We start from the raw sequence: 18703 nt of genomic DNA on the forward strand, positions 1-18703 counted from the left end.
GAGAAATGGGGTAAACACACAAAATACCTATGCTCATCAATTACCACAATCAATGAATAAGTTAATAAGCATTATTAGATTAGCAATTGTGGCCTTAAGACATCACAGATGCTTAAATGAAAAAGTTTTATTTTGGCATCTACCTAGACAAATGTGGGAAGGGTCATTCTAGGTAGGGGAAAAAACAAGTAAATGGTTAAAAATGGGAATAAGTAGGGGTTGGTGTTGTGGCTCAGTGGTAGAGCACTCGCCTAGCACTTGTGAGGTGCTGGATTCGATCCTCAGCACCACATAAAAATAAATAAATAAAATCTATTGTGTCCAACTACAACTAAAAAAATATATTTTAAAGAAAAGAAAATATTTTAAAAAAAATTTTTTAATGGAAATAAGTAAGTGTTCCGGGAATAGTATAATATAAAGACATACCCAATTCCAATGTATAATTTATAATGGAAATGTCATTGGTACTTTTACGTATACAGATCAGACTCATATTTCTAAAACATGAGAATGTTGCTGAGAAGCTTTGCTACGAATTTTCAGTTTGTTTGGGTGAATATGTGTATGTATGGGCTGCTGCACATGGTGTTCAGTGACCCCATAGAAGACACTTTGTTTTCATTTCTCATCTTTGAACAAATTTATTTATGAGATCCTCATTCCTATAATGTAAAAATAAAATATTTTGCTATTATCTCATATTTGAAAATCTGTACAGTGGAGGAATCTTATTCTCTGAGAAATGGGATAGACTTGATTTTTCTTAGAAGCTTACTGGTTTTAACTTGCTTGACTTTTTAAATGTTTTATGGTAGGCTTGGAATGTTAATATTTATATAAAAGAAAAATGTTTACTATTTAAGATTTTAATTGTATAACCACAAAGCAGAACACTCTGAACCTTTCTATATTAGGTCTTTATCAGAGAATAAAATTCTACTTTTGGAAAATTTTGCTGAAGCATGAGACTATCTCCTTTTTCTTAGACTAAGTGAAAATATAGCTAAAATAGCTGCCTTGACAGGAAGAAATCAAAGTTCCTACTTCATAATAAATAATGATGAATCATAAAAGAAAAAACATTGGAGATCACTGGGAACATTTAGCTTTTTGAAGTTTTTGGGAAATCTGCCTTAATTGTTTTTGAGATACAGTAAAGGACAGGAAAGACAGTTGAAAGTTTCTTGGACTTCTTCTCTTCCTTTATTAGTAAGGGGAGTAATAACATCCAAATGGTATTTATATAAAAACATGCCTTTTAAATGGTAGTCTAGTATAAACAAGAGGGGTTTTCTAGTGCTGTTTAAATATTTTCACATTACATTACTTTGAACTTAGAGATTCAGTTATGTAAGATTGTTCAACATCTTTGTTTAAAACATAAAATTCCATCTCAGTGGGATAAAAAGTTAATATTAAACCAGTATTTATGATTCTTTAGATAATGTTTAGACAGATTATATGTATGTGTACTTTAGCTTACAAGCTGTATTGATAGTGATTAAAAGTATGACCCTATAGGTAGTCTTTTTAAGCAAATAAAACTGTTTGGATGCTTTCCCAGGATGATTGGGTTGCCCTCCAGGCGAATCTCTTCGATCCGATCCCGAATGTAACGAGTGTCATTAGCCTTGCAGAATGTATCATCTGTAATTGAAGTTATGTTGTTAAACTGAAAAACAAAAGGAAATAAAAATTGATCATAAATCTGAAATCAACCATCTGTTGCTATGTAGTAGGATCCCATGGAATATTTTTTCAAAAAAGTGTTAAATATCATATACTGTGTATCTCATGATAATAAAACTGTGCAGTCTGAGCACCTCTTTTTAAGTGTACAATGATATTTTGGAAGAATGACTATCAATTATTAAGAGTAATTTTTGTGTAGCACAAAGTTCTGAATGTAAATAGGCTTATATTAAATGGAGAAAGTATCCTATTCTAGAGTGTCACTTCTAAAAATGTACTGTGTCCTTAGGTATTCTCTAAGGAAGTAACGCAAGTTGGAATTCTTAGGATTCTGAAAAAACAATTTCAGTTTTTTGTTTTCATTCCTCCTTCACTTTTGCATTCCCTACTTGATGTTGTACTTAGAAATGTTTACCTGTTTAGAGAAAGAGACATGAATTAGAGGTCCCAGTGCCCCCTCACTGTAAGTCCATGTGTTAAGGTTAGCTAAGAGATGCCAAGTGTACATTGGACACAAATTTCACTTAAGAGCATCTTTACACCTGTAGTGGGTGTAACCAGTGGCTGGTCTGGTTCTAATCTCAGCTTCTGGGCAGGAGGGTTCATTTGACTAAATATTAATACTTTTGATGAACATTGAGCTATTGCACTGCCGTAGTCATCTAACCGTAATTTACAAGTGACTTTCCCAGTGAATTTTAAGAATGACCCATAGGTACTCAAAGCCAGAGATTGTGAAAAGAACAATTATACCTGAAGATGAATTATACGTAGACTTTCTGGTAAGTTAGGAGGCACAGATTCCAGGGAATTATGGTCCAGGTAGAGGAAGGAGAGATTATTCAATTTCTGAAAGGAAAATTTAGTTGGAGTGTTATTGAGGTTTATGTGTTCCTTCACTGGATTCAAGCAATTTCTATAAAAGAATATTGGTATGAACACATATCAATAGTACATATGCTTGGTATGATAGTTTTCTTGTTTTGGTCATCACTGTCTGGCTTCACAACTAGTGTATTTTGGTCCTTTATGGCCTTTATGATGACCAGCAAAGCTCTGCTTCTTACCTCAAGTTTCTGTGCATTCATCTCATCTCTGAATACCAAGCTTTGATGCCATGATCTTTCTGGGCCCTTTGAATTTGTCCTGGAAACAGCTTAATGAGTTCACTAACTGTGGGAAATTGCTTTTTGGATCCTGATGCTGTCCTAACCTCTCTTGATCTTCTGAAGCTTCCCATTTCAACTCCACCAACTTGTAGTGAAGCAGTCACACCTAACAGATGTATGTTGAGCAACATGTTTCCTGAAGCAATTTATGAAACACTTAACTTGCTATGGCTTTTTCCATAAGGAATCATGTTGGGTTACTCTTCATGAACACTAACTCATTAAAGTGTATAATTATATACTATAGTTTTCCTAGATATTGCTCTTTTACCTTAACTTTGATATGCATTCTGTATCAGATCTTGCTAATTCTTTTCTGTACTATTAAATTCCTTTGTAAAAGTATCCTGCTTTTCCAACATATGGGTAACAAGCACCTATCTTCCCAGTGGGTCTCATTTATGTGAATTATAGTAACCTTATTTTACTAGTGTCTGTTATAATCCTAGGGCATTTAGCAAAGCTACAAAAAGGCCAAATTTATCATTTTCATTCAAGTTGTCATGAATCCTCTCTATATGTGTAAAACCACAAGTACTTGAAACATTCCTTACCCCCTGCCCCCATAAGGAGTCTCACTGTCTTGCCCAGGCTGGCCTTAAACTCCTGGGCTCAAATGATTCTCCTGCTGCAGCATTCCAAATAATATCGACTATAGGGATGTGATACTGTGCCCAGCTCAACATTTTTTTGTTTTTTAATGAAATGTTGATTATCTTGGTAAGTCTTTAGTACGCCAATTATTCAAAGATGGCCTACTTAAATTTATATCTTGAAATTACAAGTTTTAAGAAGTGAGTATGCTTTTAAAAAGTCTGCTAAAAGCCTCTTAACTTCTGAGTTCCTTATCAGAAACATATCAGGAACTCTGATCTAACTTTAAAATCTCTCTTAAAATTGAAAAAGGAGATCTTAAATATAAACAAAAAGGGAAGAGAAGTGAAATATTTTAACATTTTTCAAGAGACTATATATTTATGGACACATTATACATTGTATAATGTATAATGGCTCTTTGTTATGAAAGAAATATCTTCATTTATTTCATCAAAATAGTTTTAAATGATCATCCAAACAAAATCTGCATGAGGTGTCACACCCCTGTCATCTCAGCAACTCTGGAGTCTGAGGTAGGAGGATCATTTGAACCCAGGAGTTCAAGGCTGGCAAGATAGCAAGAGCATTTAAAAAAAAGAAGAAGAAGAAAGAAAAAATCAGTAATCAAAACAGAATTACTGACCAAAGTTTCTCTCTCTTTTGATATATTATCGCTGATACTGTGTTCAGCCATATGATGAAATACTTACTTTGAATGTATTTGCTTTGATCCCTCTGCTCTTGATTTTGTTGTATTTTGCATTAAATAAAGTAAGCTTTGGAGGAAGAACTGGAAGTTTCAGTAGTTGATTTTCAGCAAGCGAAAGCTCTTCTAACAGAGAAAGTTTTGAAAAAGTACCATCTTCTATGTCTTCTATCAAGTTTCCCGTAAAATCAAGTCTTCTTAAGTTAGCTTGAGGGGAAAAAAAAGAAAATCCTGTTGCCTGAAGAAAGCATTTGTTTAATGGATCACATCTTTTCTTTAGTGCCTATTAGAGTGTCTACTCAGGAAAGTTTACTGTTGTTATCATTTGTGTGGATCGTGCTAAGAATTGAACTTCAGATCTTGCACATGCTAGTCAATCTCTACTATGTGATACATCTCAAGCTGCATCAGTAGAATTTTGTTGAACACTGAATGTCTTTTTGTGTCTAACGATAATGCTTTGTCTAACTGCAGTCCAAGAATCTCAGGTTTGGAAGAGATTTTAAGTAGTCTTTCCATAGTTCTCTATTTGAATTTCTCAGGATGCATAGGCAGATTGAAATAAATTCTTATTGCAAATCATGGGAAGTAAGCATAAAATTAGATTGACTGGAATCATGTAATTAGTGCTTTTGAAAACAATTTTTGGCCAGCACATTGCATTGTAATTGTGGATATGTTACCTTAATCTCTCTAAGCCTTATTACTTAAGTGTTCCCTGATTTGCAACAGTCATGCAGATTGAGAGATTGAGAAATTTGGTGTGCGTATGTATGTGCATATCACTTTTTCCAAGATGATTGAGAAATACAGTTGGTACTCATTCACAGTAGTTTTTCTCCTCCCCCTTTGGTACTAGGAATGGAACCCAGGGGTCTTCTACCACTGAGCCATATCCCCAGCCCTTATATTTTATTTAGAGACAGGGTCTAATGAGTTGCTTAAGGCCTCACTAAGTTGCTAAGACTGCTTTTGAACTCACAATCCTCCTGTTTCAGCCTCCCAAGCTTCTGGGATTACAGGTGTGCACATTCCCAGCTCTTTTTAAGTTTTCAAATTTTGAGACAAGGTCTTGCCAACTAGCTGAAGCTGGCTTTAGACTTGTGTTCTTCCTACCTTGACTTTCCAAGTAGCTGGAATTACAAGTATGTACCACTGTGCCAGGCCATAATAGTCATCTCTAAAATGTTGCTACAAATATTAAATTAATGAAAACTGAACCATTGCTCCTAGGGGAATTACAAGGTTAGGTTCCCATGAGCCTTTAATCAATTATTTTTGTCAACCAGTTGCTGCTGTTATGTGTTTTTATTTAAAGATAATTTGTTTAATGTACAATGTTGGCTCATTAACATTGCACTATTACCTTATGCCTAAATGTAGTTTATCGGGCACATGTATTTTCTCTGTAAAGCATATCATAGCCTTCCTGCACTTAGAAATGCTATGGATTACTGCAGCACTAGTCTTGGGCTCTTTTCAACAGTAAAATTATCAATAAAAAGGATAAAACTACAGAAAACATGTCACTAAATAGACTGAATAAGCATTTATTTACAGTATGAGAGCTGAAATCAGAAGAGAGTTTTGCTTTGTTCAGCCTCAGCTGGGGATGCTCATTTTAAATAACTCAATTTTTTTTTTGCTGCTCCATTCACATCTGCTAATGATCACGAAAGTATCATGTGTTTTGATTTGGAGGTTACAAAAAGACATTAGCAAGTAGGTTAATTTGCAAATAAGGGATCCCAAATCATGAGGATGAAATGTACTTCATTCCACAGTTGGGAGATGCTACTGGCAGCATGAATGCAGTTATAGTTAATACAGTAAATGTATAATGAGGTCAGTGCACATTCCTATGTGTGTGTGATTTTTTTTAAGTATATATATATATATATATTTTTTTTTTTAATTATAGATGGACACAATACCTTTTATTTTATTTATTTATTTTTATGTGGTACTGAGGATTGAACCCAGGGTCTTGCATGTGCTAGGCAAGCACTCTACCACTGAGCTACAGAGTCTAAGAAACTGACAAGAAATCAATGATCCAGAACTGAGGTTTTATACTGAAGAGGTAGAGCCTTCTGCTATACAAATGATAACACCCTTGTTGGGTTAAGGTTTAATAGGAATCCAAGAGTTTAACATCATTAATGACCTGGGAAAGTTAAATGCCACTATTTGCAACAAAGAAGTTTGGTTCTTTTTAATGATGATGCCTGGCCTCTGCCACATCCTGGATTAGAACCTTTGGGAAATACAGCTTTGTATTAGTATTTTAAAAATATTTGCCCCGATATTTTTAATATATAGCCAGATTTGTAAAACATGAGTTAAAATGAAGAAAAGCAGTTCCTGTGCTTTCACAGAAAAGGTGGAATATAAAACATTATGGTTAGAGAAGTATTGTAGTTATGTTGGTGGTGCTTACTATCTGAAGCAATGGATCCATCCTTCCTTCCTTTTTCTTTTTATAAGTTCTGGAGATTGAACCCAGGGCTTGCTGCATGCTAGGCAAGCTCTCTGCCACTGAGCTATACTCTCAGTCTACAAAGTGGATCTTGAGTTATGAGGGTTGAAAAATTACTGCTGTTTGTTTGTTAGGCTGTCAACACAGACATCAATCACCAGTAAAGAAAGATGACAGAGAAAGTCAGAGTGGAAAGAATATTTACCAACAAACCAGTCATTTTTGTGACAACTCCATATGTGGCAGGCTATAAGTATGTACAAACTTCTTTATAGGAGTTAGTACTACTATCATATTTAAACTTACGCATGTCTGCGAAATCTTTAGCAGTCAGCTTTTTAATTTTATTGAATCGTGCATAAAGATAGGCTGATTCCTTTGGCAAGGGTGGTACAGCATCGATGTCAACTTCTTCACAGTACACAGAGCCACTTAAACAAACACATAAGAGGCACGTGGGCATTTCTAAATTGGGAAACAAAGTCATGAAAGTATAAAAAGCAGTTTGAAAATATTTAGCCTCTAGTGCTAAAATTGTTGGTATTAAAAATGTTACTACTATTTTGAAAAGGTATTTGACAGAATCATAGATGATAGTAGTAAGCATATTTATTTAGTAATGGTAGCCAGTGACCTACATTGTGCTTGATAATTAGAATTTTTAAGGTCTAAAAAAATTTTAAATCTATAAATTTATTTCAGATTTGTGACAGTGACTAAAGTCTTTAGAAATCACTAGTTGAATGAGCAAAATATTAATTTGAAAATTAGAAGTCATCACAGGCATTGTTCAGATCCTAGGTCTAAATTCTACTTGATTTGCCTCGGGGTAACTTGGGAAGTTATTTGAGCCCCAACTCATTGATTGCATTTATTTATCCCACCTTTTTCTTTTAACCTGGAGCAGTTCCTTAGTCTTTGTTTTTTATATCATTTTTGAAAAGTGAAAACCCTCTATCCCCTGCTGTCCCCTGACATTAATTTTGCAGAATTTCTTTGTATTAGGGTTTGTCTGAGAATTTCATTTTTTGGCTGGAATACCTTGAAAATGGTGTTGTGTCCTCAGTGTTGTGTATCACGAGAACTTGGTATCTGTCTCATTCCTAATAATGTTTTTGGTCATTTGGCTAAAATAGGTCTGCCATGTTTCTCACTCTGTAAGGTTACTATTTTTCACCTTGTAATTAATAATATCTTTTGGAAAAGTACTTTGAGACAAAAACAAAAACAAATTGATGTGTTGTTAAACTTTTATCCACTGTTTTAGGATGCATCAATAATTCTTAACTGAATGATTTTTTTTTTTTTTTTGAACCAGGGATTGAACTCGGGAACTCAACCACTGATCCGCATCCCCAAACCTATTTTGTATTTTATTTAGTGACAGGGTCTCACCGAGTTGCTTATGCCTCACCATTGCTGAGGCTGGCTTTGAACTCACGATCCCCTTGTCTCAGCCTCCTGAGCCACTGGGATTTCAGGCATGTGCCACTGTTCCAGGCCCGACTCATTCCTTATTAGGATAGTTGCCAAGTAGCGAGTGTCTAATTCCATCATTCCTTATGTTTTTGTTAGTTGGTGTTCTGCTGTAAAGTGGACCATTCTTTTCCTATTTATTTTTTTTATCAATATGAATTCATGGATTTTCTATTCATGAGTCATAATCAATTACCATCATGTTTGTTTTAATAATCAAATTGTCATGGATTAGCCGGCTTTTTTTTTTTAAAAAGCTTTTTCTCCCACAATTTTTTATGGCTAATTGAGTAAATTCATATATTTAAATTGTACAATTTGTATTGACATATGTATGTACCCACAAGACTTTCACTCTAATTGAGACAATTGATATATCCATCCCCACCCCAAAATTTTTTCATGCCCTTTAATAATACCTTTCTCCCACTCTTGTTGCCAAGCAACCACTGATCTGCTTTCATTACTTTGAACTTAGGAGAATTTTATAAGAAAAGAATAATTCACTATATATTCTTTTGTCTGGCTTCTTTCACTCCACATAGTTATTTTGAGATTCAACCATTGTTGAGTGTATCAGTGATTCATTCCTCTTTATTACTTATTATTTCATTGTCTAAGTGTATACAATTAATACAACAGCTCTTATAGACATTTGGGTCAGGTTTGGGCCATTTCTAAGAAAGCTTCTGTGAACACTTATACACAGATTTTTGTAGACTTAATGCTTTCATTTCTCAAGTACATACCAAGAAATGGAATGACTGGATTGTATTATGAGTGTAAGTTTTATCTTTTGAAGAAAGTCTCCAACTATTTTCTAAGGGACTATGCCATTTTTAACATTTCCACCACAATGTATGAGAACTCTAGTTGCTGTATATCCTTATCAACATTTGGTATGGTCAGTCTTTTTAATTTTAGCCTTCAAGTAGAGTGTGTTGTGGTATGTCATTATGTAATTTGCATTTCCCTAATCACAAGTAATATTGAACATTTTTTATGTACTTATTTGACATCCACAAATTTTCCTTGGTAAAGTATCTATTCATATGTTTTGCCTATTTTTTAACTGGATTTTTGTACAATTATTGACTTGTAGGATTATGTATTCTAGATATAAGTCATTTGTCAGATTTATGTTTTATAAATGTTTACCCAAGTTGTAACTTGTCTTTTTATTTTTTGTCAGTGTCTTTTGAAATACAGATATTTTAAATTTTAATGAATGATTCCTTTATATACATGTTTTTTGTTGTGGTGCTATTGTTTTTATGAACTATTTGGTAGTCCCCGTGTTAGTTTTCTGTCACGGTGGCAAAACATTTGAGAGAATCAACTTGAAGAAAGCTTTATTTTTGGCTCACAGTTTCAGAGGTTTCAGTCCATGGTGGGTTGTTGGCACAATTCCTTTTGGGTCTATGACAAGGCAGAACATCATGGCAGGGAGAATGTGGTGGAGCAGAGCTGCTCACCTCATAGTCTCCAGGAAGCAGAGAGAGAAAGAGGATGGGCCCAGGGTCCCAATATACCCTCAAAGGGCACACCCCTAAATCCCTCCCATTAGGCCCCACTGCCTAAAGTTTCCATTCCTCCTAATAGTGCCATCAGCTTGGGAAGCTATCTTTAACACATGAATTTTGGGGGCACATTTTTAGATTCAAACTATAACAATCACTAAGATTTTAATCCCCCCCCCCCCCAGTTGTATAGTTTAAGCTCTTTACATTTAGGCACTGGTCCATTTTGAGTTAACTTTTATGGTAAATATGGTAATAAAAAAGGTTAATATCTTTTTTTCTCTGTTATGGCTGTTGGTATTTCAACATGATTTTGGGGAAAGATTAACCTTTCCCCCACTGATTTGTGTTGGCACATTTTCAAAAACTGGTTCACCATATTGTATAAACCCTTAGATTTTTATTTTGTTCCATTGATGTTTTTAAAATTTTATTTTTACACCAATACCACAATATCTTGATTCTTGTACTTTTATAAGTCTTGCTATGATGTCGTATAAATTCTCCAACGTTATTCTTCTTCAGCATTGTTTTGAGTATTATAGGTGCTTTCTATATCCATATAAATTTTATTTTTTATTTTTTGTACTAGGTATGGAACCCAGGGGCACTCATATACTGAGCTACATCCCCAACCCTTTTTATTTTTATTTTGAGACAGGATCTTGCTAAGTTGCCAAGGCTGACTTCAAACTTGTTATCCTCCTGTCTTAACTGCCTAAGTTGCTGGGATTAAAGGCATATGCCACTACAACTGCCTTTTTCCATACAAATTTAGACATGGCTTTTAATTTAAAATAAAATCTTGAAAAAGCCTGTTAGAATTTTGATTGAGATTGTGTTGAGTTGCATTTATGTTTAGGGAAAATTGATATCTTGATGTTATAAAGTGTTCCAGACTTTGAACACAATATATTTTTCCATATATTTAAATCTTCTTTAATTTCTCTCAATAGTATTGTCTGACTTTCAGTGTATAGGACTTATATATATTTTCTACATATTTACTTGTGTATTTCATACATTTTGATGAATTTTTTAAAAATATTATACACATCTATTATTCTTTGAGAACGTCTTTATTTTTTGGCCTAGAAAGATGACCCAGACAAATCTTGCATTTTCTCTACCTCAATCCTAAAGTGAGTTCTCTCTTCAAAAAGTACTGGTTCTTTTTAGTGCAGAATGGTATTAGAAACCAAGATCTCGGTTCTGGGTATGCCCATTGCTGTTGGAATCTCATCATTCCCAGCTTGCAAAAGTTTAATGGAATCAAATGTAATGATCTTTTCTGTTAATATATCTGGACTTTGAGGTGTTCGCCACACAGGGTGCCTTCTAGTGCATGTATTTTCATCATAAACATTTGGATCCCTAATCTACTTGGAGTATGGTTTTTGTTTTTTGTTTTTATCTAAAGTATGAATCTAATTATATCCCTTTTCAAATGGATGTGTAGTTTTACCAGCCCCAGTTTTTTTTAATATTTATTTTTTAGTTGTAGTTGGACATAATACCTTTATTTTATTTATTTTTTATGAGGTGCTGAGGATCGAACCCAGGGCCTCACTCCTGCTAGGCGAGTGCTCTACCACTGAGCCACAATCCCAGCCCCAGCCCCAGCCCCAGTTTTTTAAAAGTAGCATTTTTGTGTCAGTGATTTAAGTTGGTACTGTGTGCCACATTTCTATCTATTCATGCACTAGGATTCACAATTTTTAAATTATAATATGTTTTAATGTGTGGTAGGTCTCATTCTGCATATACCAGACATTGTTCAGTGCTTCCCCCTGTGTTTGTGCATGTTTTTCCAGCTTTTATAAGTTTTTAGTAATTTTAGAGAACTTAGAACTGCCATTTTTATGATATTGAGGCATCCTATCTAAGAACAAGGAATGACCATTTGTCCAAGTCTGCTTTTCCTAAGGTACTTTAAGATGTATTTTCTGCTTGGTTCATTTTAAATTTATTGTAGCATTATAGAAATTAATGTGTATTTTTCATGATTTTGTATGAAATGTTCTATTTTAGAGCAGGGATAAACGGAATACATAGGAACTATTAAATGGAACTTATTTTACTATAAGTTCTCTATTAGTTTAATGGAAATGGACATTTTAGTTAATTATAAAAAGAGCCATTTCTCTTCGGTGAGTTTCTTGAAGGCAAGAATTACATTTTATTTACCTTACCCTGAGGCTGTGCGTTATATTCAGGAAATGATCAATCTTTAAGTATTTCTGGAATTGATTTCATTTGGGTATAAACATACATTTGTAGATGGTAAGCTTGGACTAAGCTTTGGTTGTTCTTGAATGCTTCTGTTCCATATTCTCATAAATAGTGTGCAGTGACAAATGATTGCACTCCCAATATATTTGCTTGTCTTTACCATTGGAGCTAAAATTTCAGTTTACATTTACTGTTATCTTGAGGTAATTTTTTATTACTATAAGATAAAGTTCTTGCAGTTATTTTTAAAGGTTCTTTTAGAAAAAATTAGACTATAGAGTATTTGTACTTACCATCATTTTCTTTCTTGGGGGGTAATAATGTTACAGCTTCGTCTTTTTGTACCTGAAGACTTTTCTCATCAGGTATTATCATATTTTCCTATTGGAGAAATAATAGTTTGTTATCAGGTGTGATGAGGTCTAAATTTGACTGTCAACCCAGGTGTCACAGAGAGTGTTTATCTTCTCATAATCACAATTTCTTTTGTGTTCTGTTAGCATTTTTTTACATAATTTCATTTCATAATTTATTATATTATAATATAAATGTGTTTTTACCCTAGATTGTGAGCTCCTGGAGTAAAAGAACCAGATTATTTTTTTAATTTTGTATTTGCAATGGCTGAACTCACTACTTAGTAAATGTTGAATACATTGAAATTTCTAGTGGAAACTTGGAGAGAATTCTCCAAATGGGAATGACAGTTTTTTTGAGGTGAAACTATTTCATGTGGTTCTTGTCTTAGTTCCTCTTATCAGATTCTACCATTTTGAGCAAGAGGTGCACCAGAGCTCCCTGAAGCCACATGAGTGAAGTATTGTGTAAGCTTCATCTGTCTCTTTTAGGGTTGAACCTTTAATTACCTACATGTCTCCTTGAAGCCCTGACCTTCAGAGCCCCTTTATTCTGGCCTTCTGTGGTACTCAAACCACTGGCCTAAGCTGTCAACTCTGGGGAACTGGAGTCCCTAACATTGACCTTCCCCTCTATTCCCAGAGAGTATGTTTTCAGCCATTGAAGTGTAGCATATTATGTGGGGTCCTATTCTTTCTACTCATTGTAAGTGTGCTTCACTTTATCTCAGTCATCACTCCTGGCCTTGCCTTCCTTGGTCTTCTTTCATCTGTGCTGGCTGCCTCCCCTACCCCCTGTCCCATTGAATTTTCTTCGATTCCACAAAATTTAGTCTACATGTTTAGACTGAAAAACTGCTAAAACCCTGTAACAAGAAGAAGCAGAGAGAAAGTTATCTCTGAACTTTTTAAGAATCAGGGAATTTGAAAGTGTTCTTATAATTGATTGATGGATTCAAATTATCCAAGTGAGCCAATTGCTTATATTTAGCTTATATTATGATGGGGTGCCGCTTCTTTTTTAATTTGTAACTATGACTGGAAATACCAATATTTTCTGTCATAATCATGTACAAAAATAATACCAGTATATCAACTAACTGCATTAGAAGAAAGAAACAATGGTATTAACATTTGCTTATTCTGTGCAAAAAGAAAAGTAATTTAACTAGTCAGTCTTAAAATCTTCACCCTCTGGTTTATAGCAGAGAAGAACTTATCCAGCAACCAATTTTATTATATTTTTGGCTACATTTCTGGTTTTCCATTGTATGTGTGTATGTGTGTATGACGCATATGACGCATACAGTGGGCAACAAATAGTTATGTGCTATGTAACTTTTTCCTTAACCAATATTCATTTCTGTGTGCCAAGAAAACCACAAATAATTACATTGCTTGAAGGTGAGATGTGAATGATGTGTTATAGAAACTCTCCTTGTAGAATGTTAACTCAATAACAGTTACAGATCCTTGTAAACTGATATAGAGTCTAAACTGCTAAAACTGATTTAAAAGAAAGCCTCTATGAATTTGTTTTTCAATTTTTGGTACTTTGTGTAGTTGACATAACCAGTGCTCTTCTGGTCATTTCCTTGAACCATTTTTTCCCAAAATAATAAACTAAGCTAAGAATTCATCTTTATTCTCATTAATTTTTTTAGGCAGTAAAATATGCAAATATAGGGCATTGCATAACATAATATATAAATTGCAACTGGTCAAAGATCATCTTTAAAGTTTAGTTTCCCTTAAATTTTATTTTTTTGTTTACTATAGCAACTATTTGGTTACCATAAGTACTATTTATTAATTTGGAAGTCATGCATGTTCTAAAAGTATAATCTCAGGGGACAATTATTATGAATTACTTTTAACCATTTAAAATGCTTTTCATTTCCCCTTTATCAGATAAATTGAAGAAAAACAAAATGTACATTTAAATGGGTACTATTTTAGAAGGTAAATTTAGAATAGAAATAAAATACCTTAATATTTTTTCCATCCAGGTATTTATCCTCATAATCTTGGCTAAATATGGTTTCTTCCAAGTTATCTGTTCCATACTCATGGGTGATGCCTGAGTCCTGCTGAGCTGGTGGTGCTGGCTCCGTCAGAGGCATGAACAGTAACAGGAGCAGTGTAGACTGTACAGTCTTCATTTCAGCAGAAATCAAGGTGACTGGAAGTTAATAAACCAGTGAGTGGCCTGCAGACTGTGGGACAAAACTCTGCTTTTCCCTGGAAATAAAAATGCAGACCATCGAAGCAATATTTAAAAGCTTAGAGGATGTTTTGGCAGAGTGTACGCAGTAGGGGCCAGAGAACAAGTATTTAACCCTTAGTGATCTTTAATTAGATACTAGCAGTTTGCATGTATCAGTAAACATTCTGAAAAATAGTTTTAGAACGTTTTATTTATTGTCTATCAAAGATTTAAGAGAGGTTGATAATTTAAGTTTCTTAATAATTAAATGCCTTCAATAGAGGTACTTGTATACAATGAAATATTTTTAGGATACCTGTAGTAGAAATAGTTAAATGAAGACCCAAGATCTGTCTCATGTGAGTTAAAAATATCATATTTCAACTTTGCTGCTTTATAAGAACTCTTGATTCTGCTTTTTGAAACAAGTTCCTAGAAAAAATTTAAAACTTAAATCTTAATTTCATATCATGCAGTCATTAATACTTACAGAATATAGAGTTTTGTAAATTTAATAGATTATCACTATTTTTGATTAATAATAAGGTCTTTTCAGTTTAAACTATGAAAACTGCAACAATAGTAATGTAGACTAGAGGAAATGCAGAGTTTAATCAAGGAACTTTGAGGAACATACTGGAAAGGATTCTTTTAGATTCACCAGTGTATTTTATCTGGTGGGCAGATATTTCAGATTATTTCTTAAGTAACTTCAGAGTCATACAGAGTTGCTGATGCTACATTCTAGATGCCAATTTCTCAAAAATCCAGTGATTGAAAATTAAGAATAAAATGGGTTTGTGAGTTTTGTAACACCCAGTTCTTATCTGCCTCAATATTAAGTTATGTAATGTAATGATAGATGAAAATAATTGTTAAAAATTAATTGTTCAAGGTAACTGAACTTAAACACATTAGAAATGTCCTTTACATTTATTAAGACTATTAAATACATCACACTTTAGCAAATAATATTTAAAATAATATGTGGGGGAAAAAGCCTACCGTTATAGCCGTTTTGAAGTTTTTTGTGGTTTTCCTCAATAGGTGTTCATGCCTGTGCATTAGCCCCAAGTGGGAGGGTGAGTGAGGAAAGCGGTGGATAGATTTCAAACTGCGAATAAAATTTCAGGGCCCAGCAGCTTTAAGAGAGCAGTTTCCATGTGGTAAAGATCTTTGCCAACATTCCTCCTCTAGGGTGAAATGCAGGGTGTTGTACTAGAGAACTGTGCTGGAGATGTTGGAAATCGCTGCTATCTGGCTGCTTTGACTGAATACAGACCCATGTTCTTTTTATCTTGTGTAATAATCACTAATCTTTTAGTGACTATGAGTTTATAAAATGACATAGTTACAAAAATCACAATTTTCATTTTGCTGCTTTCCCATGAGATAAAATACCTGCTTTTTGAATGAAATAGAACACTAAAACCAAAATGTGGTCTGTGCTTCTAATTTTATATGGACTAAAGGTCTTGTCCAAAGTTTTTAATTAATTTTATAGTCAGAAATATCCAATGAAATATTTAGTTTTATCCTAATTTATTATAATTTGATCTTTTGGTGGTTTTGTTCCTTTATTTTAGTTACGTGTAATAAAAACCAATGTATGAGAATTAGTTGTTTAAAAATAAAATTGATCTATAATTTTGGGGTTGGTAATAAAAATATTTTTGTTTGCTGAATGAATGGAACTGCATAAACTTATTTTAATATTAAATTGATTTTAAAAAGTTAAAGTGGTAGTATAGGTACCATGTAAGTAACTTTGAAGATTCACTTTTTAAAACCTAGGCACTTTTATTTGTATTACTCTTTAGTGCTTTTGGCAATCAAAGTAATATTTCTTTTTTCTCTAAGGCAAAAACTTAACAAATATGAATATTTTGTTAAAATGGAACCTGAAAGAATACCAGTTTTCTTTTCTAATGAAAATTGGTTTTAGCAAGTTTCAAATCAAAGTTTAGATAAACTAAAACTTTTAACACTCAAGTTTTTATTTGAATGTGAATTACTTTAATTTTAATTATGATATGCTCTGATTTTGGTTGAGATAAATTATTGATTTTATGGCTTTAAAGGTAGAGTAAACTTTTCTGAATTTTCTTTTTTATCACATTTGTTTATTTGTTCATTTATTTTGGTGATGGGGATTGTCAACCACCGAGTCACATCCCCAGCCCTATTTTGTATTTTATTTAGAGACAGGGTCTCACTGAGTTGCTTAGCACCTTGTTGTTGCTGAGGCTGACTTCAAACTCAATATCTTCATGTCTCAGCCTCTCAAGCCAATGGGATTATAGGTGTGTGTCACCACTCCCACCTTAAGTTTATTTTTTAAAACAGTAGAGAGTCTTAAAAATATGTAATCATAAAACAGTAGATATTGATTGGTATTGTGTGGTAGGTTAATGGAGCTGAAATGTAAGCTGGATGTGTCCAGGTTTGGAAAACCTTGAAGTCATGGTTTCATTAATGCTACAATTTGGTACTTTGGATTATAGAAAATTATTTTGTGTATTGTAATGTCTTTCCTTGAAAAGTTATGACCAGTAAGCATAATTTTATGAGCATTCATTTATTTAATAAAAGTTTATTAAGCACCAGATCTGTGCCAGAACTACAAACTAACTTAGACAAATAGAATTCAGTTTTCCCCCTCAAGGATTTCTTGTAGTCTAAATCAACAGAAAGGCAGCTAATAAGCAATTAGAATGCAAGTTGGGTTTGCTGCACAGAAATGTACACAGGGCTGGCTGATACTGGAAGAGGCCACAACCTTTATTGGTTGAGGTCAAGGAGGTGCACCCACGCTGACTTCTATAGAGATTTGAAAAGAGGAGGGTTGCATGGCATTGAGGTGTTCCAGGAAAGAGGCACAGCTTATTGTGGAAGGGATGGATAGATAATTTTTAAAAACTTGTACTTGGTTGAATTTGGCTGGAGCTTAGAGTGAGGGAAAAAGAGAAAAGATGAGACAGAATGGACTATTTTAAGAGATTTGATTAGACAAGGAACCAGAATCAGATTAAAAAGAGTCTTTTATACCCTACTATTATGGTTTGGATGTGAGGTGTCCCCAGAAGCTCACAAGTGAGACAATGAAAGAAGGTTCAGAGAAGAAATGATTGGTGGAGAGTCTTAACACAATCAGTGAATTAATCACCTGATGGGATTAATTGGGTGGTGGCTGAAAGCAGGTGGGGTGTGGCTAGAGGAGGTGGGGCTTTGGGCCATAGGTTTCGGGTATGTGTTTGTATCTGGAAAGTGGAGATCTCTCTTTCTGTCTCTCTGCCCCCACCCTGCACAGTCCCATGCTTTCTGATTACCATGTGAGCTGCTTCCCTCTACCACAGTCTTCTGCCATGTTTTTCTCACCTTGAGCCCTACGGCATGGAGCTATGGACTAAGACCTCTGAAACTGGAACCCCCAGATAAACTTTTCCTCCCCTACTGTTGTTGTGGTCAGGTCCTTTAGTCATAGCAGTGAAAAAGCTGACTAAAACTCCTAAGATATTTAGACTTTGGTCTGTATCAGTGAGCGACTACTGAGAAATTCTTAAGCCATTAAGTAATTATGACCCTATTTGCATTTTATAAATTTCCCTCTCATGGTGTGTTTCTGATTGTTATGATGGTTGTCTAGTACTGTTTAAGAAATTATCACAAATTAATGACTTTAAATAACATACACTTACTATTTCACAGCTACTGTGGGTCAGAAGTTTGACATGGCTTTGTTTGATTGCCTGCTTCAGAATCTCATCTGAAAGCTGCATTTGAAATGCAGCCAGAACTGGAGCCTCATTTTGAGGGTCCAATGGGGAAGAGTTGTTGGCAGCATTCAGATCCTTGCAGAATTTGGGACTATAGGCCTTAGTTTTTTGCTGTTAGCTGAAGGCCTCCTTCCTTGCAGTGTGACTTCCTTTATAGGGCAGCTTGCGACATGCAGCCTGCTTTACACTGGAGAGGGAGGTTATGTTTAGCAAGGGGAGCAACATGGTCTTTTGTGGCCTTCAAATAAACATGATCACATGTGCACTCTCAGCTTTGCCACATTTTGTTGACTAAAAGTAAGTCTCAGAGTGCTCACATAAACCAAAGGGGCAATGATTATACAAGCTAGCGACTGGAAATATCCAGAATTACACTAGAAAATAAACTAATGTTCCTGCCTAAAGTTAGCCAAATGATAAATTGAGGCCATACCCTCCAAGACCACCCTCACCTTTGATAGCAAATCCAAGTTCAAATGACTCCCCAAACC

At 34.3% G+C, this 18703-nt stretch overlaps 2 protein-coding genes across 3 annotated transcripts in view; one reads left to right on the forward strand and one right to left on the reverse strand.

Annotated features, from left to right (window-relative positions):
* Positions 1-18703, forward strand: part of Cenpp (centromere protein P) — a 227122-nt gene that overhangs the window by 53678 nt on the left and 154741 nt on the right. The gene's annotated exons all lie outside the window — the stretch shown is intronic.
* Positions 1177-15571, reverse strand: Ogn (osteoglycin). 2 transcript variants are annotated; one of them, XM_076837370.2, is made up of 7 exons: positions 15442-15571; positions 14219-14412; positions 12168-12255; positions 6953-7111; positions 4172-4374; positions 2449-2544; positions 1177-1675 (listed from the first exon to the last, which is right to left on the reverse strand). In XM_076837370.2, exons 2-7 carry the CDS (start codon positions 14390-14392, stop codon positions 1505-1507), a joined length of 891 nt encoding a protein of 296 aa, XP_076693485.1. In that variant the 5' UTR covers positions 14393-14412; positions 15442-15571; the 3' UTR covers positions 1177-1504. The 2 variants fall into 2 exon arrangements, with proteins under 2 accessions (XP_076693485.1, XP_076693483.1); XM_076837368.1 differs by having other exon boundaries at positions 14219-14471; positions 15442-15570.

This window comes from Callospermophilus lateralis, chromosome 17 (genome assembly GCF_048772815.1).
Source record: "Callospermophilus lateralis isolate mCalLat2 chromosome 17, mCalLat2.hap1, whole genome shotgun sequence".
NCBI classification, from domain to species: domain Eukaryota; kingdom Metazoa; phylum Chordata; class Mammalia; order Rodentia; family Sciuridae; genus Callospermophilus; species Callospermophilus lateralis.